This window comes from Ailuropoda melanoleuca, chromosome 14 (assembly GCF_002007445.2).
Source record: "Ailuropoda melanoleuca isolate Jingjing chromosome 14, ASM200744v2, whole genome shotgun sequence".
In the NCBI taxonomy this organism is placed as follows: domain Eukaryota; kingdom Metazoa; phylum Chordata; class Mammalia; order Carnivora; family Ursidae; genus Ailuropoda; species Ailuropoda melanoleuca.
In genome coordinates, this window is record NC_048231.1 from 55,546,607 (window position 1) to 55,574,288 (window position 27,682).

Consider the following 27,682-nt stretch of genomic DNA (forward strand, 5'->3'; position numbering starts at 1 on the left):
ATGGGGGCACCACGGGCCCGCGCGAGGCTGCTGGGCGGGGAGACGCCGACGGACACCTGACCCCTTCTCCTGACCAGGTCTCCTCGGCAGTGGTTCTACTCGGAGCACACGGTGACCTAGACGCGGTGGCGGCTGTGGCTGGAACGACTAGAAATCGCTGGCACGTCCTCGAGAGGGCGAGGCAGTGAGTCCTGACACGGCCACGCCGGAAGCCCCGCAATCGGGCTCCACAGCGAGAACGGCCCGCATTTCCGACCAGCACAAGCCAGAGAACTCCGAGAGGCAGGCACAGCCGTCCTCGCGCCGGAGGGCGTTGGAAATGGGAACGGATTTGCAATCACAGAATCCCAGGGTTGGGGGAGTCTCACCTAGCTGGGCCTCAACATCACTGGGGATGGATGGAAGGATTTATATATATTATATATAAAATATATAAATTTCACAAGCTGATCCTAAAATCCCTATGGAAATGCACAGAATCTACGCTCCCTGGTTTTCAGACTTACTTAAAAGCCGCAGTAATCAAGACGTGAAGCTTGTCCCATCAACAACGAGAACAGTCCACACACGGACTGGCTCACACTGAGTCCCCTTTTGTTGCCTGCACAGTGTCAAAGTCGGCCCTTTCATGCTCTCTCCTCTCCTTTCCTCCCTGTTTCTCCCCTTCTGGGCCCAGTTCACCCTGTGTGGTGATATCCTGGCTGCCTTTGAAGTGGCTTCCTTCTGTTTCTGGGACCAGAGCTAGGGGTTTTTTTTTGTTTTAATTACAAATTTGATTACAAATTCCTGGGTCTCCTCTCACCCCGACTGAGCAGGAATCCCCTGACTGAGCCCAGGATTTCTTATTTTTCTAAAGCTCCCTGAGGATTTGTGCATGCGGCTGCAGGAGAGCTCAGCCCTGAGAACACCACGGTTCTAAATTCGAGGTTAAGATGCAGAAAAGCAGCTGCTACTCACGCCTGCCAGAGGCCACTACAAACACCAGATGCCCACAGGGAGAAAGGGTGCATATTGCTGGAGTCAGGATGGTCTGAGCTTATGCAGTTTGCTTTAGCCCTCATATATCTATAAAGCCCTGACTTGGTCCATTGTGCTATCTTGGACCTAAACTGGTCCCAGTTTCAGCCAGTTTCAAGTTGAGGGCCCACGCCAGCATCGTGGCATCAGGCTACTCTTCCCTGGCCAGGTTTTATGGTTAAATACTTGGAAAATCCGCACTTCTTCATTCTTGTGGCACAGCTGGCATTAAGCAACTTGACAAAGATGGGATTCCTAAATCTCTAACACTCTTAAATGAAACACTGTGCTTAGTATAACTCAAGTACTAGGACAAACATCCCTCAGACATGAGCAGAAGAAACAGATGGGGGGATTTGAAAAAGGAAGTAATGATGCTGTCACTAGCGTCTGTTGAAACAACATCACGGTATCCAGGCAGGCATGTCCCTTCTTGGAACTGTGACACAGGCTAAGAGCTTCCCTTATTTCCCACAGAAATATTCCTCTGCCATCTCCACTCAGAGGAAGTCCCAGGTTTCTCAACCCCAGGAAGTCCCCTCTCTCCCAGTGCAAGAGGCACCACGGAGACGCTGGTGTCCAGCAAGGACTTAGAGTCTAGGTCACACCAGGAGCTGGGGGGCTCCAGCTGTCGAAGGGCTTGCTGACAGTGTTCAGTGACAGGCCAGGACAGTCCTCGCAGCCCAGGCAGGAAATGATTCATTTCATCCACGCTGGGGGTAGACCCTGGAGCTGCCCCCCACGGAGCAGCTCCTGCCGCACAAGATGCTGACCAGGGGAAAGGCAGAGGGGCCGGCCGGAAGCCCAGGACCACAACGTCTCCTGCAATGGCAGTGAGCGTGTGCGGGCAGAGGGCCCAACCCCTACGGCCACGTCGGACAGAGGACAGAGGACTTACCAACCCCAGTCCTAAGTGTTGAGCCTCTCATCAACAGAAGTACTTAAACATGAATCCTGAATGCTAGGGAGGGGAGATTTCTAGGCTTTTTACACTTCCCACCTGTCCCCCAACTAGAAAAGAAAAAAAAAAAAAAAGAAAGGAAAAGAGAGAAAAACCCCACTGGGTATCTGGAGCATTCCACAGAGCAGCCAGGAGCCCGACCCCCTGGTCTCTCATCCATGTCTGCTTTGTGGACAGGCTGCTCTGTCTCCTCTGAGGTGCGATGCCTGGGGGTTTGTAGGAAGAGGAAGGGAGAAAAGCTCAGCCAGGAGCAGAGTAAACATCTATTATAGGGGATAGAGGGTTACGATAATAGGTAATACTGATTGAGTGATTACCAGGGCCCAGGCACTATTTAATACACCATTCCTTATGAGTATTAATCCTCTTTAAACCAACTTTTTGAGGTAAGTGTCATTATTATTTCCAATTAGTAGATGCAGAAAGTGAGGTAATTAGGTAGAGAAGTGACTTGCCCAAAGTCCCAGAGAAAACATGGAGGTAGCTGGATTGCAAACCTGGGAAATAATAAAAACTGCCTGGTTCAAAATCCTCTGATAGTTTCTCATCATACTTAAAATTCAAATCTTTTACCATAGACTATAAAATCCTACATGATCTGGTTCCTACCCCCTCTCTGACCTTAATGCTTAACACTTACCCCCCTTGTTCATATACTTGATAAAACTAGCATTCTGAGTTTTTCAAACAGGGCAAACTCATTACTGCCTCAGGGCCTTTGAACGTGCTGTTCTGTCTGCCTGGAACACTTCCCACAGATCTCTGCAGGGCTCTGCAAAGATGTCATCTCACTGAGCAACCCTTCCCGCCCATTCACCTAAAACATATTGCTGTCTCCTATTCTCATGAACTTACTCTGTTGTGTCTTTCCTTGCAGACTGATCACTGGCTAAAATCAGATCATTATTTGCTTGGCTGTGCACTGTCTGTCTTCCTACGAGACTGTAACAGTCGTGAGGGCTGGCACACGGCACTAGGACCTGGCTCAGTTTGCATCAGTTGAATGAATGAGTATAGGAATGAACGGGTGGGATGGAGGGGGCCAGGAGAGGGGCGTCACACCCATTTTACTGAGCTTAAGGTAAGAGACTGGTTCTTCACTCTTGGAAGTTGGGCACCTCTCTGCATCCTAGACAAAAGCCATGGACCTTTGGTCCAAAAAAACCAGCCAAGATTTGCAAATAATTTCAAGAGTCCCTTTTAAATGCCAGGGAAGAACATCTGCATGAATGGGAGGAGACAAAATAGACCTGGAGATATTTGAGCATCAGCTGAAGCCCCTTCTGCTCCCGCACTTGCTGCCTCTTGGATAATTAAGGCCCCCTTTGGGATGCCTCTGAAGAAAAGAACGGCATTCGAGAACAGGAAAGTGCACTGGGTAGAAAGGTCACACTTTGCATCCCCGGTCCAGCCATCTGGTTACTGGTCCAAACCTACATTACGCATCCTCATCCCTGGGCCTTTGCTTCTTGAGGGAGCTGTGATGACTATCATTGATATTCCTTCCCTCCCAGCACATACAAAGCACGTCACCCTTCAAGAGCTGACTTGCTTTGACTAACAGAATGTGCTGGAAGGGGTCCAGCAGCTTCAACTTTCCTTTATGAGCTAGTCACCATGTAGTAAGTCTGACTACCCTGAGACTGCCATACTGTGAATCAGCCGAAGTTAGCCACGTGGAGAGAAAGAGACAGGGAATGGCCACATGGAGGAACCCTGACCTTCCAGCCCAGCCGGGCCCAACTGCCAGATGATTACAGCTGAGTGACTGACTCCGGCTGATGCCAAATGGAGCAGGAGAACCACCAAGCCAAACTAAGCCAAGCCCTGACGACTTCCTGATGCACAGAATAATGGAAAACAATCCATCTTTGTTGTTTTAAGCCCCTGAGATTTGGGGTAGGTTGTTACACAGCAATAAATAACTGACCCATTCATATCAACTCCTCGCCAGGTATACCTTCCCCTCCTGCTTTTCTGGGCCCTAACCATCCTTCCCGTCATTATTAGTTCCAGTAACACCTCCTTCCAGAAGCTTCTCTTATCACTTCACCTCGCTTTTCACCCCTCCAGCCTCTAAACTCTCAACCTACTCAACCTTGAAAGGTTGGCTCAGGGGCTCCCTCCTCTGAGGAGCCCTCCCTGACTTCCACAGTGGCTGCAGGTGCCTCTCCACACACCCAGTGTGCCTTTGTACACCCTGTGACCATGCCTTTGTCGGCTTGTTGGCCTTCAGACTGTCATTGTCGCGTGCATTGTCATCCACATAATCCACACACATAGCTCATTAACTACCACATAATAGCGTCTCTGATCTTATGAGCTGAAAGGATAAACCCTACACCACCGGCTGGGCCTTACATAAGATCACGTTCATTCTCTATGCAGACCTGCGTGTCGTTGCTACTCTGACTGAAAATGCCTTGAGGGTCAGAATCATGCTACCCATCCTCTCCATGTCTCACAGAGCCCTGCACACAGCAGGTGCTCAATAAATGTTCTGTTGACTTTTAACTGGCCAACGTGTGACTTTCACTGTGACCTTAACTCCAGATTTGCCCCTGGACCTCCGCTACTCAGATTCCAGGCCTCCTGCCCCGGGATGCTATACAAGGAGAAAGCAAGTCCTGCTTGTTTATTTTTGGTTCTTTTCAATCAGTGGAATTCTCGAAAGTCCACACATTCTACATGCACAGCAATGAATTCATTCCAGAAGGATAATCTTTTAGAAGCTAATTCTCTTTAAAGACATTCACCTCTGACTCCTCCTTCAACAGACAGGTATGAAAGAGTTAACACAGCTTCCCACACCGCCTGGGAGTTGCAATCAACTGGAAATATCTGGTTCAATCTGTTATTATAAAGTGCAGTCCAGACAGCACTGTCACCCCAAGGACAATCATTCTATGAACACACACAGTGTTGTGACCTTTACTCAACATTCCAGAGATACAGAAGCTGTGTGGGCCTGGGAGGAGGGGAGGGTTATAAATAGGGTAGTGTCGTGGGCCCAGCACTGGGGTGGAGGCCAGCTTCCCGGTCCCGGCTGGCATGGGTACCTTCTTATCTACAAACTCCTTATCTCTGGGAACGTTCAAAGCATTTTCCCACCTGACTACCCCAAACCCTCCAGCTTCTTGGGGACCTACCCGGGACTCACCAGGGCTCATCTGCCCCTCAGACTCCAGGACATAAAATCCTAGGGGCTCACTCCAGGCCACGAAATCTCAGCTCAATGTGTGAGGGCCTTTGTCACCTGGAGCTGAGCAAGGTGAAAAAGGCGATAAAGGCCCAAAGAGGAAAAGAGGAGAAAACAGGGATAGGGCAGATCAGGAAGTGGGGTCCTTCTGGGCCTACAGTTGGTCCTCAACAAGGCCTTTTGGACCCAGTAAATCTGTGTTCAACTCTGGGACACACAAAGAGACATGCTTTGGCCTGGAAGATAATTCTTGAATGCCGCCCACCCAGGATTCCCATCCCAGCTTCGCCACTACCTGGCTGTGTGCCCTTGGATACACTTCCCCTTGGGAAGCAGTGCGCCTTCCCCATGAGGTGGCTGGGGGGCTCTAAGACATGTCCCCTGAGGGAACTAGCCCAGCGCTGGTACACAGAAAGTGCTCAATAAAGGTGAACCCACTTTCCCTCCCTGCCTCCAATTAGAAAAGGTTGTCTCGTTCTTGAGACAGAGAAATGAAAGAATCAAGGCATAGGAGACGCTCTGTCCTTCAGGGAGGGTGGGCTGGACCCTCAAGTAACAAAGAAATGAACTTTGTTGATTATATTACTTCACGTTATTAAGGAATCATTCATTCATTCACCAAACATTTGCTGAGCGTCGATGTGCGGCGAGCTTTGCCCTAACACAACTGATGCGCTTCCTCGTTCTAAGCACTATACGGCCTTCGGCAGTTACTGCCGCTAAAATGCTTTCCGTGCATGGTCTTGTCTCTATCTCTGGAAAGGAAGAGGACCGTATTCTACCTGCCATCATCCACTAGGCCTTAGATTTCAGGGAGCAGGAGGTAGCCCAAAGATGATGAGGGCAAAGATCATGAGGACACCCGCAAACAAAAACGATGCTTATAGACCAGTGAACCGACAAGCACACAGGCGACTCCCTCAGTAAAAGATGGGACAATAGCCACCGCTCCAAGCTGTCCCGCCAAACACCTGACCCCAACTCCAAGCTCACCAACACGACCATATACACAGATCAGCCTTTTGCCGTCCTCCCTGTGGCAAAGGCGTACTCCTTTCTCGTTTTCAGTTCGTTGTGCTGATACTCGTGTAAGATGCACAGATGGTGTGCTTGAACGCTACAGTGATGTCACACTGTTTTAAATCAAAGTTCCTAAATACTCTCAATGTGGGTACTTCTCTCACTGCCACGCAGCACCGATGATTCACAAACTGGCACCAATCTACGAACCACACTCTGGGGAGGACTGATGTCAATTCCATGGGCCATCCAAAATCTAGCATGATCCGTGTTGCAAACAAATACGAGAAATGGAATTGTAAAGGTCAACTTACTTGCTGATGGCTGAAATTTGATCAGATCTTGCAAGTCAGTAGAAATCTGGAAAACGTGGCTATAGAACTGCTGGACTGAATTCTTTAGGCCAGCTATGTCTCTGGAATGTGACCGGAGTGTCCCATTCATCTGCCTGACACAGCTCCACAGGCTGCTGACATGCTTGTTGAGGCCCTCCTTGATCCTCTGAAGACTTCCCGAGATGGAGTCGAGCCTGCTGCACGTTTTCTCCATTTGAGACACCCTGCCCTCGACGGCGGACACGTCCCTCTGGAGCCCGTGCATGGTCTCCTTACAAGCGTCCAGCTCCGAGAGGAGCTGGCTCTGCAGCTGCCGCCACCTCTCCTCCAGCGGGCTGCAGCAATAAGCCGTGGGGTCCCGGGGAGATGGGAGGGCCCCCACCGTCCTTTCTTGCTCACCCCGCTTAGAAAGCCCACCCGCTGCAGAGTTTTTACCTTCTCTGCAGCTGCTCAGCTCATTCTGGAGATGATTCACATCGTCTACTGTGTGGTTTAGTTGAGAATAAAGAAAACTAAAATCTTGTTGAAGTTTCTGGATGCTGCGTTCGGTTTCCTGAAACTTCCTATGCGTTGTATCATTCAGAGATTTCAAAAGGTGCAAACTATCACCCGCTATGTGGTCTTCTCCATTTGGCAGGGTATCTTCTATCCCATGAGGCTCTCTCTGAAAGTTCTGCAGGCAAATATCCTCAACAACTTGAACTTTGTTCTTCAGGTGATTTAACTCTATCATGACCTGTTCGTTCCCAGCCCCTGACACACCCGGTAAGGCTGGGGCTGGGGGGGTGAGTTCTGCCTCAGTGCTGTTGGCCACCTCCAGGAGAACACTCCCCAGGCGCTCTTCCAAAGACCGTATTTTCTGATCAAAAAGATGCTTCAAGTCATCTACCTCGCCATTAATGGTCCCCCGAAGAGTTTCTTCGATGTAAAAGCAATGTTCTTCTGCATTCTTCTCTGTCACGTTGATCCTTGCATCTAGTTCATTCCATCTGGCATCAAAGTCCACATCTGGCTCTGGAACTTTAAGGCGGTCAAATTCATTGTCCAGTCGTGCATTCAGCATTCTGGTGGCTTCCGCGACTCTTTCAATTTTCTGGTCTAACATCTTGACCTCTTGCCCAAAGTCATCATTCTTTTCACCACCACAGCAATTTGACTGAGCTGAAGGATCTTGTACCAAGGCTCGAAGATCACTTATTTCTTTTCTCAGGTTTGTTTCCTTCTCTCCTATAAGCTCAATCACTCCTAGGTAACTGCTCCCATAGTCATCACACTGCTGTTGGAGACCAATCAGCTTGTACTCGCATGAGTTCTTCAGATCGGCCAGCTTTCTGTCCATTCCCTCCATGAGCTCCTCTCTCAGGGCATCAATCTTACTATCGACATAGGCTTGGTAGAGCTCACTGGTCGTCATGGTCACCGTAGGGCCCTGGGCAGCCTCCTGGAGCTGCTTGAGCTGTCCTTCATACCCCTTTACCTTCCCGTCCAGCTCCTCCAGCTTGTCACTCTTGGTCTTCAGAGCATCTTTGACCTCAGCCAATTCAGACTTGATGTCCTTCATGCCAGATTCCTTATTGTTGAGGACATCAGGAAACTGGACGGTCTCTGTGTCTCCGCCAACGGCACTGTCGGGCACTGACTGGGGGTGCAGGTTACTGAGCCATGATGCCAGCATTTTGCTGGCATCGTCCTGAATGGCATGTTTGAGGTTTTCGTTCACTCCAGCAATGGAAGACTGGAGATCAAGAACTGTTCTTGTGAGTCGGAGAACCTTCTCTTCAAGCACCTGGATTTTCTTTTCCTGAAGTTCTTGCAGTCCCTGTTTTGGATCTACCGTTTGGTTTGGTTCTGCTGCACGAGTTGGTGACAAAGTCTTCTTGGGCTCTGAGACTTGGCTTGGTTCATTATCTGTTACAAAGAAAGAGTCGGATATGACTTCATATATTTTACCGTTTCCCATTTTCTGCAAAGACAATAAACAGGGTGCTTAAGGAATACACAGAAACCTTCGCTTACCGATCCCTCTCATCACAGGCAATTATTGTGGTAGCGAGAAAAAGACTGTAGGCTTTGAGCTAATAGACCCCCCGCCCTTGCATTCTGGCTCCGCTGTTTACTGTCTGCCCCGAGCAAGTTAGTTGACTTCTGTGAACTCTAATCCCCTCATTTGTGAAGCAGAGGTACTCTCTTCCCCCTGAGAGAACATGTCCACGGCACATAATAGACAATCAGTGGTCTCTTTCACCCTAAAGGGAAAGTATTCTTCATCTGCTCTGTCATGTGAACACATCATTCCCACGTTAGTGAGCAGCGGCCACACCCCACTGGTTGACTACATACGGTAAAACCACAAGAAGCCACTTCAGCCAGATCCGCCCATTAGCGGCTGGGTGGTACGATATCGTATAAGCAGTAAGTCATCCTCCAAGCAACTCCTAAATGTTCTTTGACTTTTCTTAGCATCTATAGGCTACAGGAGTCTCAAAGACATTGTTTAGCCCCATTTCGCAGGTGGGGAAGCTAAAAGTGAAAGAGCAGTGACTGCTGGTATCTCCTAACGATAAAGCCACGTGGTCTTATCTATGAAGAGTCACCAACTCCAAGAATATACACATTGAGTTTTTGATATGAGAAATATACCTCCAAGGAAATAGTCCAAAGAAGGAAAAAAGTTATAAAGATGATTGCAATGAGTCATAAAAATGAAAATAAAGTGACAGATCGATGAACTAAACAAGAAAATTACTGTAACCTGAGGCAATAGGAGATTAGAAGCAAACCATGCCCCTGAACACACAGTAGGATACAAGGAGTACTAGAAAGAGCTAACTTGGGCACCTGGGTGGCTCAGTCGGTTAAGCCTCCGACTCTTGAATTCAGCTCAGGTCATGATCTCAGGGGCCTGGGATTGAGGCCCACGTTGAGCTCCCTGCTCAGGAGGCAGTCTGCTTCTCCCTCTCCCTCTGCCCCTCCCACTGCTCTCTCTCACTTTGAAATAAATAAATCTTAAAAAAGAAGAGAAGGAGAAGGAGAAGGAGAAGGAGAAGGAGAAGGAGAAGGAGAAAGAAAGAAAGAAAGAAAGAAAGAAAGAAAGAAAGAAAGAAAGAAAGAAAGAAAAGAAAAGAAAAGAAAAGAAAAGAAAAGAAAAGAAAAGAAAAGAAAAGAAAAGAAAAGAAAAGAAGCGAAGCGAAGCGAAGTTAACACTGATAAGCCTGCACAGAAGACATGGAGACTATCACGACAGATGGAAAAAGTCAAACACAATATAAATTACAATGAAATCAAATGCATTAAGGTACACTGAACAAACACTAGAAATAAATGTAGAACGTTGCAGATGTTTGAGTTTACTGTACATTGTTTCTTCCTCCCCTAAACTTTGTACACAATCATAACCACAGCTATTTTTCATAAACATCAACTTAGTGGTAAAACCAAGACTAGAATTCAGATGGCCAAACTCCCAAGCAGAGAACTATAAAAAATACCTTATTTTCCACACTGAAAAATTTATTCTACCTTAAGCCACTGGGAGAAAAAAACAACTTGTTGAATCACATATAAATGAAATGCCATTCTGAGCAAAGGACATGAAAGCAAAGGGCAGGAGAGTGGGGGGGAAATCAGCATGTAAGGAAATGCTTCTTTTACATACTCTTGGTGACTGTGGAAACTGCTGCAATTTTTTGGAAGGATAATTTGGCAATATGTATCAAAATTTCAGAATCCCTTTGCTCCTGCAATTACAGTTCTAAAGTTTATTCTAGTAAATAATCAGGGATGAACCTAAAATATTAACAGGAAAAAATTCAAATACTATCTATAATAGTGAAAAACTGCAGGGCACCTGGGTGGCACAGTGGTTAAGCATCTGCCTTCAGCTCAGGGCGTGATCCCGGCGTTATGGGATCCAGCCCCACGTCAGGCTCCTCCGCTATGAGCCTGCTTCTTCCTCTCCCACTCCCCCTGCTTGTGTTCCCTCCCTCTCCCGCTGGCTGACTCTCTCTCTGTCAAATAAATAAATAAAATCTTTAAAAAAATAGTGAAAAACTGCAAAAAAACAACCTAAGTGACCAATAGTAGGGGACTGTGTTCAAATAATGACACTATCAAAAGCTATTAAATGATATTGTAAATTATTTAATGAACAGTTGTTCATTATAGATTAAGTTAAAAAATAAATTCTAAAGATTGGGGCGCCTGGGTGGCGCAGTCGTTAGGAGGCTGCCTTCGGCTCAGGGCGTGATCCCAGCGTTCTAGGATCGAGCCCCACATCAGGCTCCTCCGCTAGGAGCCTGCTTCTTCCTCTCCCACTCCCCCTGCTTGTGTTCCCTCTCTCGCTGGCTGTCTCTGTCCAAAAAAAAAAAAAAAAAAAAAAAAAAAGCATGTTCTTGGGGCACCTGGGTGGCTCAGTCGGTTAAGCCTCTGACTTCTACTCAGGTCACAATCTCAGGGTCTTGGGAACAAGCCTCATATGATCCCCACATTAGGCTCTGCACTCAGTGGGGAGTCTGCTTTTCCCTCTGCTTGAGCTCACTCTTGCGTGCACACATGCACTCTCTCCTAAATAAATAAAATCTTTGAAAAAAATAGTATGCTCTTTATAATGATAGTGGATTAAGGGTGAGCATTTCCTTTCCATTCCTTTCTGAAATCTCATTAAATGACAGAACAAAAACAGAACCACCATGTCACGTATAAAAAATTAGGAATCAGAATGGTTTTGGACATTTTAACAGCTGCATTGGAAGCTAGAAGAAAATGGAGTGATGCTTTCAAAATTCTAAAGGAAAATTATTTCCAATCTAGAATTCTAAAGGTAGAATAAAAATATTTTCAGATTATAAAATAATAGAAAGTGTACCTCCCAATCTTTTCATAAAACTCCTGGAGGATCTGCTTTACCAAAACAAGGGAGTAAGTTGAGGAAAATCAGGGAGTACAGGAAAGAGGGAATCAATGGGAGAGACACAAGTAAGATCACTGGTTGGCAGCTGTGAACAAGGAAAAGAGGATGACCAGGTGGGGCAGGTAAGAAAGCTCTAGAAGAGATTGCTTCAGGAAGACACTGATGTGTCTGAGCATAATGAGAGGACATCTAGATAATCACCCAGAGGAAAGTTTGGGTTGAAATAGGGACAAAGATATAAAAAATTAAAAAAAAATAAAAACAAAAAATAAAACAAGCAAAGGAAACTATGAGACAATTGCTAACTCTAAAGAAACCAAAAAGCTATATAGGAAGGCAACAGATTCATAGTATACTACATGGGTCAGCTGTAAACATTGCCTATACAGTTACTACAATGTAAACAATAAGTACTAAATTATTTAAAACCTGGTATAAACTGTATGGAAAGGATGATGGTATAGGAGCCATATGCTGGAAAGCAGATGAAAAGGAGTCAAACCCTCATCTATTGTGAGGTCAATAGATATGGAGGTAAATTCCAAAAGACGATCTAAAGAGTTTACAGTAATTACCTCTGGGAAGGGAAAGTAGGGGAGAAGAAGGGTCACTGGTTTCCTAATAGTCCTTTTAAAGCTATCTGACTCAGTAAACTACATATAGGCTTAAACTTTTATAAAATAAAAATGAAGCAAAAGTAAATTCTCATGAACAAAAGACCCCCTTTGTGTGTCCCCATCACATTATCTATGATGAATTATTGTAGTTACTTGATTTCTGTTTGCCTTCCGTTAATTCAGGGACCATCTGCCTTGTTTTTCACTTTTCCCAAGGATCTAGTATAGAGCCTGCCAGATACAGAAGCTCAATAAATATTTGTGGGATGAATAAATGAATTTTTCTTTAACAAAATGTACATGGAGACACAAGAAAGAGAGTAATGTGTGATAAAATGTTAGCAGTAGTTATCATACGGTGGTGAGATTATGTGTAACTATTTCCCTATATTTTATAAACATTGTTTAATTGATACATGTTAATTTTTTCATAAAAATTATTTAAAAATATTTTACAGACAATACTGGAAAACACTACAAGTTTTAAAACTGACAATACTTCATGGGAAAATATAATCATTTAAAGACAAGTTAACTATCAAATTCATGAGAAAACCTAAGTCACATTTATTCTCAACTTAAAAAAAAAAAAGAAAGATAAAAGGACAGAAAATTTTTATCCACCAAAGTCATTTGCTTAATGTTATACTTAATAGCAAAGATGAAAGTTATACTGCTTTCTTGAGCGCTGAGTTTGTGCTATTTCAAAAAAATTCAGAAACAAATTTAAGAACAACTTCACTGGATGCCTCTAACTTGGCGCTTAGCTTTGCAAAAATCTCACCCCAAACAGAATGACAATGATTCTGATTTATTATTTACCTATTTTTTAAAAAACCAACAATTCAGTTCCTTCAAATTCAGATTTATTAGGTGCTTGTAGATAAAAAGCAAAAAACAAGCAAAGCATCTCTACACCTGAATCTCTTCTCCTCTGTGCCACACGCTACACTAGTCTGAAACCATCCCCTGCGCTGACTGCCGAGTCCTTGGCTGTCACAAGTTGGCCCTAATGAAGCAATTTACTTGCAAAAAAAAAAAAATCTGTACTCGGATCGCTGCTGCTTCTGCACATACATCTGCATGCCACAGGTGCCCACTGCAGGCGGCGTGTGCGCTACTTGAGGACCTTGGGGGGATCGCCATTGTAAATCATAAATCCTACTGTCTGCAGGAGCCCTGGAAAGATCACAGGTGGTCACGCACAGCGAAGCACAAGGACGAAGTTACCTGTGGCTTTCTTCATGCTATTGCGAGGCCGAGCAGGTGTGGGGCGGGGAGTTTTCACACGGTCCCTGGGACCTTCCTGGCAGTCTCCACCTCTAAAGCCAGGGCAGCACCTCCATTCCAGCTGTGTCACTGTCTTGTACCTGGTGACGTATCTGGGTCTGAAGTTCACACGGTACCTGCAGAAGAAAAGCATGGCATCTCTCTTTACCGACTGCTGTCTCGAGCACCGCTGGCCCTCCCTGACTTGGACCAGAATGAACAGGATCCAAGCCCCTGACTGCTTTCTCCAAGCCGACCCAGAGGGGACCACTGGTCTCTTCAGTCCAGCCTTGACCCCCGGGGTTTAGCCAAAATCAGATTGGCCTCCTTCTTCCATCTCTTAGACCCACCTGCGCACAGGTCCCGTTCCACTGATGCCAGAGAGACAGACGACCTAGAAAAGCCTGGCCCCACAACTCCCAAACTGAGCCGTTTCACCCACAACTTTTTTTTTTGGGGGGGGGTCACTGCTTTGTGGAGATTTATTCTGGGTAACTCAGCATCATTTGTTTCATATTTTAAGGAACCTCCCTAGCACCTTTGTCTCCCGTAGCATCTGTGCATTCATCTTGGCACTTTCCTTCCTGCAAAGGTAGCAGGCTGTGAGCCTTCCGACATCGGTGTTCAGATCTTTTTAAAGAGATGCCCTGATCCATACAGCTAATGACAGAAATAAGAATCCCTTTTAAAGTATACATTCCCCAGGGCATCTGGGTGGCTCAGCCAGTTAAGTGTCTAACTCTTGATTTCAGCTCAGGTTATGATCTCAGGGTGTGAGATCAAGCCCCCTGTTGGGCTCCACACTGGGCGTGGAGCCTGCTTAAGATTCTCTCCCTCTCCCCTTGCCCCTCCCCATCCTCTCTAAAAAGAAAAAAAAAAGGACACATTCCCCCACACACGTGCACACCACACAGATCTTGTGATGAGCCGAAACGTCCTCCAGACCCAGGGCTGGGTCTGGAACAGAGTGTGGCAATCCAGCAGCCCCCGGCCACTCAGAGGGATGGATGCAGGAACCCAACAGCCCCGGGGGCCCCTGCTCACAGCACAGGGGCAAGTTGCTCCTGAACTTATCCCAGCTTCTGCTTCCAGCTTGGCATGGAGGCTCTCTGGAACATCTTCACTCTGCCTTCATTCTACCAGCCCTAGCAGCTGCCCTTCTCTTTGGGGGCCAATTCCCAGAAAGGACTCGGCTCGCTATCTCTTCCCCAAGGTTGCTGTGTGCTGCTCAGGGGAGAGTTGGGTCCCATGGGGCCTGGTGCCAGCCAGGTGACTCCATCTCAGGCACCCGCCCTGTGGTGGGTGGAGTTCAAAGTCACATTCCTGAGAACATTGCAAATTACTAAATGCATGGGCTTTTGGCCCCTCAGGGTCAAAACCATGACACCTAAAACCTCAAGTGTAAGAAACTCTCCCACCAACAGGACCCCAGCTGACCCTCTGGGCCCTGGGGATGGCGCTGTCCCAAGCATTAGTGTTCTAACACCTGTCACTGTCCCCGTTTCACTGGCCCTTCTAGGGCAGTGGTTCGCAGCAACGGCCAAGCATCAGAATCACCAGGAATCGTAAAGAACTGCTGATGCCCTTGTCTCGCTCTCAGAGGTTAGGATTCAATTGGTCTGCGCTGGGGCCTGGGCACACCGATTTTGAGAAGCTCCAGAGGGAGACTTTTTCAAGGAAAACAAGAGAAAGCCCAATGAACGAACCCGAAAAGAAGGGCCCTGAAAGGGTGCGGGGGGGGGCAAGACTTCCCTTCTAGGCTCTTCGTTTCCTCTCATTGCCACCACACCCCATCAAGGCCCAACTATTTAGTTTCCCCTTTTCACAAATGGGAAAACAGAGGCTCGCTGAGGTCAAGTGACCTGGCCAAGTTCCAACGGTCAGGAAGGGCCAGGCCTGGGATTTAAACCCAAGTGTTCTCTCCTGTACCCCAGAAGGCCCTCCCAGCACACAGAAGCAGGGACTTGGAGACTGCCTTACATTTGAAGCAACCCCACCCACCCAGAGAGGTTCCACAAGACCTACCAGCTGGGGCAGAGGGTAGCTGCCAGCCCTGTTCCACTAACACTTGTCCGGGCATTCGACCCTGCCAGGGGCACACCAGCCCCCAGGTAGCACCCTACCTACCAAAAGAATTCCTTGTGTGGTCCTAGAAACTATTAAAAAAAAAAAAAGAAAGAAAGAAAAAGGAAAAGAAAGTTCCACTTCATTGTTTTGCACGCTCAGGGATAGCGTAATGCTGCAAAAATGTGTAATCTCAGAAAAACTTGGTTCCTCTGAGCATTTACGACTGAGTGTGAGAACGTGTTTGTGCTCGGGTGTCTTACGTGAGCCAGCAGATGACGGCCCGCAGCAAACCCTTCTGGATGTTGGCTGAGCTGGACCAGGAGAGCAAAACCTGAGGCTGCAAGTCCGACTCCCTCCCCACCCGGAGGCCTTGGCCCTAACTGAGCCGAGTGTAAGAAAGCGCTCACTCTTCCAACACACCTCATTATTTTCTTTAAAGGCAGTTATCTTGGAGCCAGCTCATAACTTAGGAAAGTTCCCTGGAGTTCCTGCTTTCCTCTCCAGCCCCACACACAGGCCCCACTCCCGCCCTCCACCCTCATGGGCTTGCTGTAGGGTTTCCGGTTTGCGGCGTGGAGTTCAGGTGGACAGCCTTCCTGACAGTCTAAAGTCCAGCGTGTGGAAGAGCCCTCCCTGGCCAGGGGTGACCGCTGGAAGCCACCAGGCGGCCACCTCCAGCCATGGGAAAGCTCATGTTCCGACTGCTCCATGCACGAGGACCAGAGGCGACTGCGGTTCCTCAGGCCTCAATCTGGGGATGGGAGGGGAAGAGGTAGGGTTGTGCAGCCCTGCAGCTTTCCTGGGATTTTCCCTGCAGAAATGGGGCCCCCATCTCCACGAGAGCCAGCCAGGAGGTTCTCCAGAAGATGGGAAGAACACAGCAGGATTCCCAGGGATTCCATCCCTCGGTGTTCTGCAGGACAATATCCTGGCCAGGGAGCTTTAAAATGAATGCCCAGGCCTTTATGCCCAAAATTCTAATTTAACTGGTCCGGGGTGAGGGGTGCCCAGGCATCTGTACCTTTTAAAAACTCCCCAAGTAATTATCAAGTGCAGCCAGAGTTGAGAAGTGCAGCTCAAAAGTCAGGGCACCCATCAGCCTTCCTTCCTCATGGGAGCTGGGAGCTTCTGAGGCAACCGAGGGCTGGACAGCCAGGCAGGGGAGTGAATTGACCCAAAGCCGCCCAAGTGTTACCCCCAAGAACCCTTGGGTTGTAAGCACATTGGAGGCGCCCCATGGACACTTACTGAATCAGCTGATTGCACCCAGCTGGGGGTGGCCAAGCAGAAGGACTGACAGCCCAAGGGACAGAGTCAAGGCGGTGCTGGGCTGTAGCTAGAAGGCTGACTCAGGCTGCAGCCTTGGCCCCCATTGCAGTCTTGGGTAGAGATTGTAACAAAATCCTGTCTCTCAAGGGAGCCCCATCCACAGCTGCCTTCAGCATCCTGGGGCCCCTGGGGGCTGCAGCAGCACGCCGCCCCAAAGCCCGAGCCCCCGCTAACCTCTGCCAGCACTCTTTGTCCTGTCCTCTCAACTCTCCTCCCCTTCCCCTCCCTCTGAAAGCCTTCTGGGGTGGGGGGTGGTGAAACAAGGGTTCACCATTTTTATGAGTTCAACCACTGTGTCAAGACATCAGGTCAGCCCAGAAAATTCTACTGAGAAGGAAGGTGGCAAGAAGAGGCTGGAAAAGTTGAATCAGAGTTCAGGGACCATAGGACTGGAAATGTCCCTATTGAAACAAAATGTGACAAAATTTGACATGACCCCCCTCCCCCACAGAAAGACTCCTTCCCACGGACAGGAGATGAGACTTCTTCCATAACATGCCTCTGTTCACGGTGTTCAATGTTTGTCTTCTCACAGACCATAAGCCCTGTGAGGGCAAGAATTCCTTCGGGTTTTGTTCTCCACAACATTCAGTTTTAAATACAGTGTCTGTCCTGTTGTAGTTGTTCAACAAACAATGAAGTATTAATCATTAATCAATAATCGATTAATCAAACAGTATTTAATGATACTAAGTCTACTTTTGATGAGGTGTTGGGGAATCCAATGTCCATGTTAAAAGCCCCTGAGTTGTCCTCAGGTCTAACCCCAGCAGATGTGAATTCCTGTGCCTTTCCAGAACCAAATCAAGCTCCAGAGTCCTTGGCTCATGATGGGTTGGACAAGAATCACACACCAGAAGGTGACCTTGAGTTGTGTTGTCCAAAAAGATAGCCATTAATCAGGTGTGGCTTTTAAAATGTAAGCTAATTAAAAGTAAACAAAACTGAACGTTCATTTCCTTGGTTCTCCAGCCACGTTTCAGGAGCTCAGGAGCCACCTGTGGTGTTAGTAGGAACATCTCCATCATCATAGGTGTCTCCTGGACAGAGCTGGCCTGGACATTCATGAGACTGTTGAGGGAGCAGCAATGGCACACATCTGTTCGTCTCTTCACTCCCATCCCACAGTCACCTGTCTTCTTTCTCCTGCCACATCCCTCCCGGGCTGCCAGTAGAAGGCTTTTCAGAAATAACCGCACATCACTGGCAGAGGTTCCTTTCTACAAGGTAGGGACCTACAAGGTAAGGATCATTTCCCGGCACTTAGTATTCACCTCTAACTTCTTTTTTGAATACATGCCACTAAAAGTGCACAAATCTAAAAGCGCAGTGCCCCCACTGGGACACTCATTTGACTGGGATTTCATCCAAGAACAGACTTTCTAGTAAATTCCTCTCTTTCTCCAAACGCTGGCTTGTCCCCAAAAACCTGGAACTAACTCTTCTTGCTTCATTCTGCGTGTGGTCCCACACAGTATCCGCTGGAATGGACTGTTAGGATGGAGAAGGAAGCCAGAAAGAAGAGGTGCCTCCCTCTCTCTGGTAGGGAGCACCCTGGACTGAAGAAATAACCGCCGATCTGGGACGACGTCAGCATGTACATACAAGCAAGAAGACATTTCAGCGGGTGTCAGGACGCACATCCAGGGCAGACTCGGTTATCCGACATTCAGGAACTATTCCAAGTTTTCCACACCCAGGCCCAGAATTCACTTTTTGTTTTTCACTGTGGTTAATATGTATAACATACGTGTGGAATACACATAACATGAAACAAACAAGTGGGACTACATCAAACTGAAAAGCTTCTGCACAGCAAAGGAAACCAACATAACAAAAAGGCAACCTAACTGAATGGGAGAAACTACTTACAAATCATATACTGATAAGGGGCTAATAGCCAAATACGTAAGGAACTCATATAACTCAAAGCAAAAACAAATTCTTTTTTATTAAAAAATAGGCAGAGGATCTGAATAGACATTTTTCCAAGGAAGACATCCAGATGGCCAACAGGTTCATGAAAAGCTGCTCAACATCACTCATCATCAGAGAAATGCAAATCAAAGCCACAACGAGGGGCGCCTGGGTGGTACAGCGGTTAAGCGTCTGCCTTCGGCTCAGGGCGTGATCCTGGCGTTATGGGATCGAGCCCCACATCAGGCTCCTCTGCTGGGAGCCTGCTTCTTCCTCTCCCACTCCCCCTGCTTGTGTTCCCTCTCTCGCTGGCTGTCTCTATCTCTGTCGAATAAATAAATAAATAAAAATCTTTAAAGAAAAAAGCCATTTAAAAAAAAAAAACCCACAACGGGATATCACCTCACGCCTGTCAGAATGACTGGTATCAAGAAAGATAAGAAATTGGGGTGCCTGGGTGGCTCCATCAGTTAAGCCTCCAACTCTTGATTTTGGCTCAGGTCATGATCTCAGGGTCCTGGGAATGAGCCCCACATCAGGCTCCCTGTTCAGTGGGGAGCCTGCTTCTCCCTCGCCCTCCGCCCCTCCCCCAGCCCTGCTCATGCCGTCTCTCTCAAATAACAAAATCTTTTTAAAAAATATCTTTATAAAAAAAAGACAAGAAAGAACACGTGTTGGCGAGGATGTGGAGAAAAGGGAACCCTGGTGCATTGTTGCTAGGAATGTAAATTGGTGCAGCCACTGTGGAAAATAGTATGGAGGTTCCTCAAGAAATTAAAAATAATTAAAATTTAAAAAATAAAAATATGATCCAGGAATTTCACTTCTGGACACTTATCTGAAGGAAATGAAAGCACTAACTTGAAGAGGTATCTGCCCCCCACCATGTGCACTGCACCATTATTCACAATAGCCAAGATATGGGTGCCCTTAAGTGTCCACGGATGGACACCTGAATGAATGGATGGACGAAGATGTGGTACACACATGTACACACACACACACACACACACAGGAATATTAATCAGTCATTAAAGAAGAATGAAATCCTGCCATCTATGATAACACATATAGAACTTGAGGGTATTACGCTAAATGAAGTAAGTCAGACAAAGCCAAATACCATCCAATCTCACTTCTACGTGGAATCAAAAACACAAAAAAAACACAAGGTAACAAAAAATCAAGCTCATGGATAGAGAAAGAAAATTACCCTCTTCACCATTTTTACAAGCACTGTTCAGTGGCATTAAGTCCACTCGCACTGTTGTATGTCACCCCCAGAACGCTTTTCATCTTCCCAAACTGTAGCTCTGCACCCCTTAAACACTAACTCCCCACTCCCCTCCCTCCCAGCCCCTGCAGCCACCATTCTACTTCCTGGCTCTGAACCTGACCTCTCCAGGGACCTAACAGAAGTGGAATCATACAGCATCTGTCCTTTTGTGACCGGCTTGTTTCCCTTAGCATAATGTCCCTATAAGAGAGAAACAGATTTTTCCTCTACCCTCTTAGGTTTGTTCCAGGTCCTGTGAATTAAATTGACAAAAGACAGAAGAAAAGACATCCAAATTATTAATATTTTTTACATGCCTGGAGGCTTCACAGAAAAAAGTGAAAACAAGCAGTTAGACTCAGGGGTCTATCTACCATGTTAACACAGGGTGATAAATTCTGAAGTGACTAGACCAAGGAAAAGGGGTTTGGACTTCTAGGGGCAATAAATTGTGGGAATGTGGCTAGGAAGTATTTGGGGGAAACTGAGGGAAGGGAAGGGCAATTTTAGTAAGGTTGGCTTATGTAGACTCATCCATCTACAGTGACGAGGGTCATTCTCTTCATCCTGGTACAGGAGAGACAGGAATTTAGAAACCTGGTTTTAGACAGAAAGAGGGAAGACAGAGGGGCGCCTGGGTGGTGCAGTCGTTAAGTCTGCCTTCGGCTCAGGGCGTGATCCCAGCATTCCGGGATCAAGTCCCACATCAGGCTCCTCCGCTATGAGCCTGCTTCTTCCTCTCCCACTCCCCCTGCTGTGTTCCCTCTCTCGCTGGCTGTCTCTCTGTCACATAAATAAATAAAATCTTAAAAAAAAAAAAAAGAGGGAAGACAGAGACCTCTTTTTGTCTCTGCTTTTCCTCAACTGCCTTTAGGTCAAAATAATCAATATGCCAACATGGAACGTTTGGGGATGGCCTGTTCTGAACTCCTTCACCCTCAGGGTTTGCCCGTAGTTGTAACACAGGTGAAAGTTTCCCTGCTTTTTACACACTAATTCACTTTTACGAAGTTTGGTCTCGTGTGCTAATTTAGAGATTGATGAGACAGTAAACTAATTTTCTAGAAACTACTAGTGACAAACGAGTTTTTTTCTGGCTTTCACTGTTATTGTTTTTCTATCAATCAATGAATAAATAGATGAGCTTTTTATGGAAGTAGCGACAGAAAACACAGGCAACAGAGGCACAGAGTTTGACACTGGAAGTGATTCCAGAATCATGTTGAAGAGAAAGACACTTGCCATTTGATTTGAATCCACTCTCTCTTACTGGACAACCAAACCTTGGCCACTGGAGACCTTGCACATCTACAATGACAATCTCTGCGATCTGAGGAGGGGACTCTATCCACCCAAGGTCCCTTCCAGTGCAAACTCTCCACAGGACGAAAAGGCCTCCCACACAGGACAAAGTGAAGGAACCAAAGGGCCTTCTTCCAGGTTAAAGCACATCAGACACACAAACCAGAATTTTCATCTTTTTTCTGCTCAGTGACACAATTTTAATTGGATCTCTGCATGGAGAAGTTAATGGAAGGAAAGAAATACAGAGTATTTCCCTTGGCTTTTTAGGCAAATCCATCTAAGTGTTAAAAGCCAGAATGCTTAGGCAAATACATGCCTGAAATACAAAATGCATCTAATAAAACCAAAAGATGGATGAGCCCTGATTGAAATCAGATTACAAGATAGCTTTAAGTTCACTTAAAACAAACAAACAAGCAAACACATCCTAGACCAAAGCAAGGTGTTCAAAATGAAAACGTACACACAGGAGACCGTTTCTTCCCTGTATGAAGGGGCTGTGTTTGCCAGAGACACCCCAATCCGTAAGCTACTTATGTTTGTTTCCTCTTGAATTGATTTCCTTATGTACTTAGAGTGTGGCAAATTAAATTTCAAAACCTAGACTCCTCTTTACCCCTCAGTGGTTTGCTCCGATTACACAGTGTAAGGAGTCCCCCCCCCTTTACAATGATCCCTCGGCCTGGGGACAGAGTGACTCTGCCTCCCTGAAGGAAAGTGACTCAGGAACACCACCGGCAGCTCGCTGCTCAGCTAGCTGGAGGCTGGGTCCCAAGTCAGCGGCAATAGATGGCGAAGCTGCTATTCTCGGGTCGCCCATGAGAGCAGGGGGCACCATCCTTCAGAGAGAGCATGCATTGCTAGAAAGGACCACATGTCCAAGTGCAGGGCGTGTCCAGCACCGTGAAATACAGTTTAAGCATGTGCTCCTAGGAGCCCACATTCTTAGTTTTCACTTCCTGACTTTGGGAAATCCATTACAAAAGTCAGGCCACAGTGGGGTGGAGGGCCGGCCAGTGCAGGCTCATGGTGACGACTTTCTGGAAGGCTCTGTAATCCACAATTAATGAAGGCCTGCATTCTCCCACAGGATTCCTTCCTGGGTGTTCATCACGGCTGCAGGATGCTTCCCCCCCCAAAATTCTATACGGTTCCATTCCTCACACTGACATCATGTTTCCTCGTTCCCCCCCGCCCCCAGCCAGAATGACAGGACGCTCCTCCCGCTCTCTCCCTGCTGCCCTCATCCTCTGGGTTCCCACAGTGCGAGCCATGAGAACATCTGCCGGCTCAGCCCTTCCTGGGATGCTCACCACAAAAACGACTTTCCATGGTTTGGGGATCCAAACCTTTCTTTCCAGAACTACCAGATAACTCTATTTTGATTTTTTCCTCTTTTTTTAAGAGGAGAAATCATTTCCTCAAATTCTCCTACGAATGTCACAGTCATTTCAAAATCCTTTTTCTTGTGTTTCCTTTGTCTTGGTTTGCAACATCCATTCCTCCCCTATAGGGATCTCTGTTCTTTGGCTGGAGACCATGGATGCTGGCAAGCTTCAGACCACACCTGTGACTTGGTGGGGTCCCCGAGATGCTTAGAAAAATCCCAAGACAGTAGGAATTTCTCAGCAGATACAAAAACAACACCTTCTTCCTTTGGGTCACTTCATTCTCAGTAAAAGTAATAATCTGGGCATATTGCAAATACAGGACCACTTCCATTTCTTTTCTAATTTATGACCACAATGTTATAGTCTAGTTTCCTACTTTTCACATTGTCCGGGATAACCCAATACTAGTTTAGGGTTTTTTTTTTTCTTAATCCACATTTAACACAGTGAGGTACAGAGATTTTCATTCACCTGCACTCCACTCAGAAAGAGTGCAGTTTTCCTTTGGAAGTTGCTGCCACAACCCACTCCAGCCCAGGCCCAGGTGTGGACGAGCAAGGGCTGGCAGCTGCCTAGCCAGGCAAGAAGAAGAATTTGTTTTTTTTGCTCTCAAATGGGTACGGGTGACAGAGCAGGAGGCCACTAGAGGAGAAAGAAGTGAGGGGGAGCTATTCTCCAAGATGCCGGGGTGGCCAGTGGATGTTTAAGGTTGATGACTCAATGGCATTCTCTAACCATAGCCACAGTCTTCAGTAAAGTCCTCACTACTCCTGCAGGCTTGTCAGGTAGGATTTTCTCAGGGCACTGGAGGCTATGGTGTTCCCTGTGTTGGCTAGCTCCGTGTGGTTCCGAGAGAGCCACACAGAACCCAGGTACAAGGGGGCTGCGGGACAGTATGCCTCGGACACTATCCCAGTTTGGAGGGAACCTTCTGGGCATTCAGAATTCTTGCAAATTGAGAAGCGAGACAAATATATAGACTTTGAGGTGAAGGGGGACCCAACGGATGTCAGTTAACTAGTTTTAAGATAGTAGCTTGCTTCCATTTCCTTGAAATCATGGGGGTTTTTTGTTTTAGGAAAAACTACACAGATTGCATTATTGTGTTGTTTAATTTAAGTAAGACAATTAAATGTGTGGTTTAAGTAGTAGTTCTTGTCCTCTCAATAAGCAGGTGCCTAAGCTGGCCCACCACCCAAAGCCTTCACTGAAACTAGCTTCAACTTTTATGAATAAAATATATAAGCCAGCACGATATTTTCAAAGCCACAAAATTAATCTTTGAGATACTTCCCTATATTTTTATAACTTAGCTTTCTCAAAATGAAGTTCTGTCTTTGGTCACTGTAACTTCCCAGTAACACCAAATCATTTTTTATACTTGTGTTTAAAAAGAGATAACAGGGCACCTGGTTGGCCCAGTCGGTTAAGTGGCCAATTCTTGGTTTTGGCTCAGGCCATGATCTCAGGGTGATGAACTGAGCCCCTCTGGGGCTCGATGCTCAGCGTGGAGTTTGCTTGAGATTCTCCCTCCTTTGCCCCTCCTGCTAGTGCTTTTTTTCTCTCTCTCTCAAATAAATAAATAAATCTTTAAAAAAAAAAAAAGAGAGAGAGTAAAAGGGCTCCAAATGGAGTCTCTTGTGCTAAGCCCCATGCCCCATGACAGCAAACCAAGACTCAATATCTAACCTCACAGCAGTTTCAGCCTCTCCCAGGAATTTCACCAGTTTCTCCCGAATTACCTGGTCAGCACTAGTGAGGTAATCCACTGACAGAACCCTTCCCACCCCATTCAAAGGCAACTTTGTCTAAAACAATCCACACTTCGCTAGAAACTTCCTTTTCCCACCATTTTTTTTAAAGATTTTATTTATTTATTCGACAGAGATAGAGACAGCCAGCGAGAGAGGGAACACAAGCAGGGGGAGTGGGAGAGGAAGAAGCAGGCTCCCAGCGGAGGAGCCCGATGCGGGGCTCGATGCGGGGCTCGATCCCATAACGCCAGGATCACGCCCTGAGCTGAAGGCAGACGCTTAACCGCTGTGCCACCCAGGCGCCCCCCCACCATTTCCTACCTATAAAAGCTGNCCATTTTCTACCTATAAAAGCTGTTCATTTTGAAAAGCTCTTTGGAGCTCCTTCTCTCTACTAAACGGGAGGCTGCCTANCATTTCCTACCTATAAAAGCTGTTCATTTTGAAAAGCTCTTTGGAGCTCCTTCTCTCTACTAAACGGGAGGCTGCCTAATTCACGAATTGCTGAATAACGACACTACAACCTTAACATTTACTCAGTTGAGGTTTGCTTTGCTACTGTGTAACATGGACTCTTACAGAATGAGAGCTGTGTCACGCGTCAGAGAGCTAGCGGACATACACTTACATCTTGGCAAAAAACTTTAAAGGTTACATGGAGACGGCCAGTTCAGGAAGCTAAATTACATCATTACTTTGACTGATTTAACTGGAATCTGTCACATCTCAAATCCTCATTTTAACTGCAAGTCACTGCATTTTCATTCAGTATTAACAATTATTTTCAAGACTAATATGTGTGTCACAACTTCTATTTTAAAAACACAAACCAAAGACAGTTGTTCAAACTGATGGTCTCCATGACTAAAAACTGAAAACTGAAAAAAACATATGATTCTTAACAATGGGAGGAAAGACAAGCTAAAATCACATGCCCTCCCCAAAATAAAGCCTAGTGTAAACTATGGACTTTTGGGTGATTATCATGTGTCAATGTAGGTTCACCGACTGTAACAAATGTACCCCTCTGGTGGGGGGTGGTGAGGATGGGGAAGGCTGTGGGTGTGTGGAGGAAGCGGGAATGTGGGAAATCTATGCGCCTTCCTTTCAATTTTGTTGTGCACATTGTTTAAAAAAAATAGTCTTAATAGAAAAATTAAAACCCACATGCATTCAGCACACATCCTCTGGAGGCATACCAGGTGGTACTAACCACCACCCTATGGCTTTCCTTGAGTCTCTGGGATCCTATACCAAGCAATCCTATTTCTGTGGAGATGATATGGAGAACAAAATCCAATACTATTATCCACGACAACAGGGGCTGTTCCAGTCCCAGCGCAACCAAGGACCAGTGTGTCAGGCAAGACCTGAAAACTTCTCTAATCCTGTTACCTCATATATAAATTGGCATTTATGGGCACACAGCAATGCAGGCCTACCTCAAGAAGCAAGAAAAGTCTCAAATATACAACCTAAACTTGCACCTAAAGGAGCTAGAAAAAGAACAGCAAATAAAGCCTAAAGCCAGCAGGAGAAGGGAGATAATAAAGATCAGAGCAGGTGTAAATGATAAGGAAACAAACCAACCCCAAAAAACAGGACAGATCAATGAAACTAGGAGCTGGTTTGTTGAAAGAATAAGATTGATAAACCCCTGGCCAGACTTATCANCAACCTAAACTTGCACCTAAAGGAGCTAGAAAAAGAACAGCAAATAAAGCCTAAAGCCAGCAGGAGAAGGGAGATAATAAAGATCAGGGCAGGTGTAAATGATAAGGAAACAAACCAACCCCAAAAAACAGGACAGATCAATGAAACTAGGAGCTGGTTTGTTGAAAGAATAAGATTGATAAACCCCTGGCCAGACTTATCAAAAAGAAAAGAGAAAGGACCCAAATTCATAAAATGACAAATGAAAGAAGAGAGATCACAACTAACACCACAGAAATCAAATAATTATAAGAGAATATTATGAAAAATTATATGCCAACAAATTGGGCAATCTGGAAGAAATGGATAAATTCCTAGAAACATATGAACTATCAAAACTGAAACAGAAAGAAACAGAAAACTTGAACAGACCTGCAATCAGCAAAGAAATTGAACCAGTAATCAAAAATCTCCCAACAAACAAGAGTCCAGGGCCAGATGGCTTCCACGGGGATTCTACCAGACATTTAAAAAAGAGTTAATACCTATTCTTCTCAAAGTGTTTCAAAAAATAGAAATGGAAGGAAAACTTCCAAACTCATTCTATGAGGCCAGCATTATCTTGATTCCAAAACCAGACAAAGATCCCACCTAAAGGAAAATTACAGACCAATATACCTGATGAACATGGATACAAAAATTCGAATCCAACAGTACATTAAAAGGATTATTCACTACTGCCAAGTGGGATTTATTGCTGGGCTGCAAGGGTGGTTCAGTATTTGCAGATCAATCAATGTGATACACTACATTAATAAAAGAAAGGACAAGAACCATATGATACACTCAATAGATGCAGAAAAAGCCTTTGGCAAAGTACAGCATCCATTCTTGATAAAAACCCTCAACAAAGTAGGGATAGAAGGAGCATACCTCAACATCGTAAAGACCATATACAAAAGACCCACAGNGGATAGAAGGAGCATACCTCAACATCGTAAAGACCATATACAAAAGACCCACAGCTAATACCATCCTCAATGGGGAAAAACAGAGCTTTTCCTCCAAGGTCAGGAATAAGACAGGATGTCCACTCTCACCACTGGTATTTAACATAGTACTAGAAGTCCTAGCCACAGCAATCAGACAACAAAAAGAAATAAAAGGCATCCAAATCAGCAAGGAAGAAATCAAACTTTTACTATTCGCAGATGACATGATACTCTATGTAGAAAACCTGAAAGACTCCACCTAAAAATTGCTAGAACTGATACAGGAATTGAGCAAAGTTGCAGGATAATTAACATACAGAAATGTCTTGCATTTTTTTTTAAGATTTATTTATTTATTTGAGAGAGAGAGAGAATGCGCACACAAGTTGGGGAGGAGCAGAGGGAAAGAATCTTCAAGCATATTCCCCGCTGATCACAGAGCCCGACATGGGGTTCCCTCTCACAACCCATGAGATCCTGACCTGAGCTGAAATCAAGAATCAGATGTTTGGGGTGCCTGGGTGACTCAGTCGTTAAGCGTCTGCCTTTGGCTCAGGGCGTGATCCCAGAGTCCTGGGATCGAGCCCCACATCAGGCTCCTCCTCTGGGAGCCTGCTTCTTCCTCTCCTACTCCCCCTGCTTGTGTTCCCTCTCTCACTGGCTGTCTCTCT

At 46.1% G+C, this 27,682-nt stretch overlaps 1 protein-coding gene across 3 annotated transcripts in view; it reads right to left on the bottom strand.

Moving 5' to 3' along the window:
• EMILIN2 (elastin microfibril interfacer 2) overlaps positions 1-27,682 on the bottom strand; it is a 53,638-nt gene that overhangs the window by 10,559 nt on the left and 15,397 nt on the right. For all 3 annotated transcript variants that reach the window (XM_034642928.1, XM_034642929.1, XM_034642930.1), the window contains exons 3-4: positions 13,289-13,464; positions 6,512-8,440 (exon numbers count right to left, since the gene is read on the bottom strand). In XM_034642928.1, the coding sequence (XP_034498819.1) occupies positions 6,512-8,440; positions 13,289-13,464 (2,105 nt within the window). The remainder of the gene's footprint in view (positions 1-6,511; positions 8,441-13,288; positions 13,465-27,682) is intronic.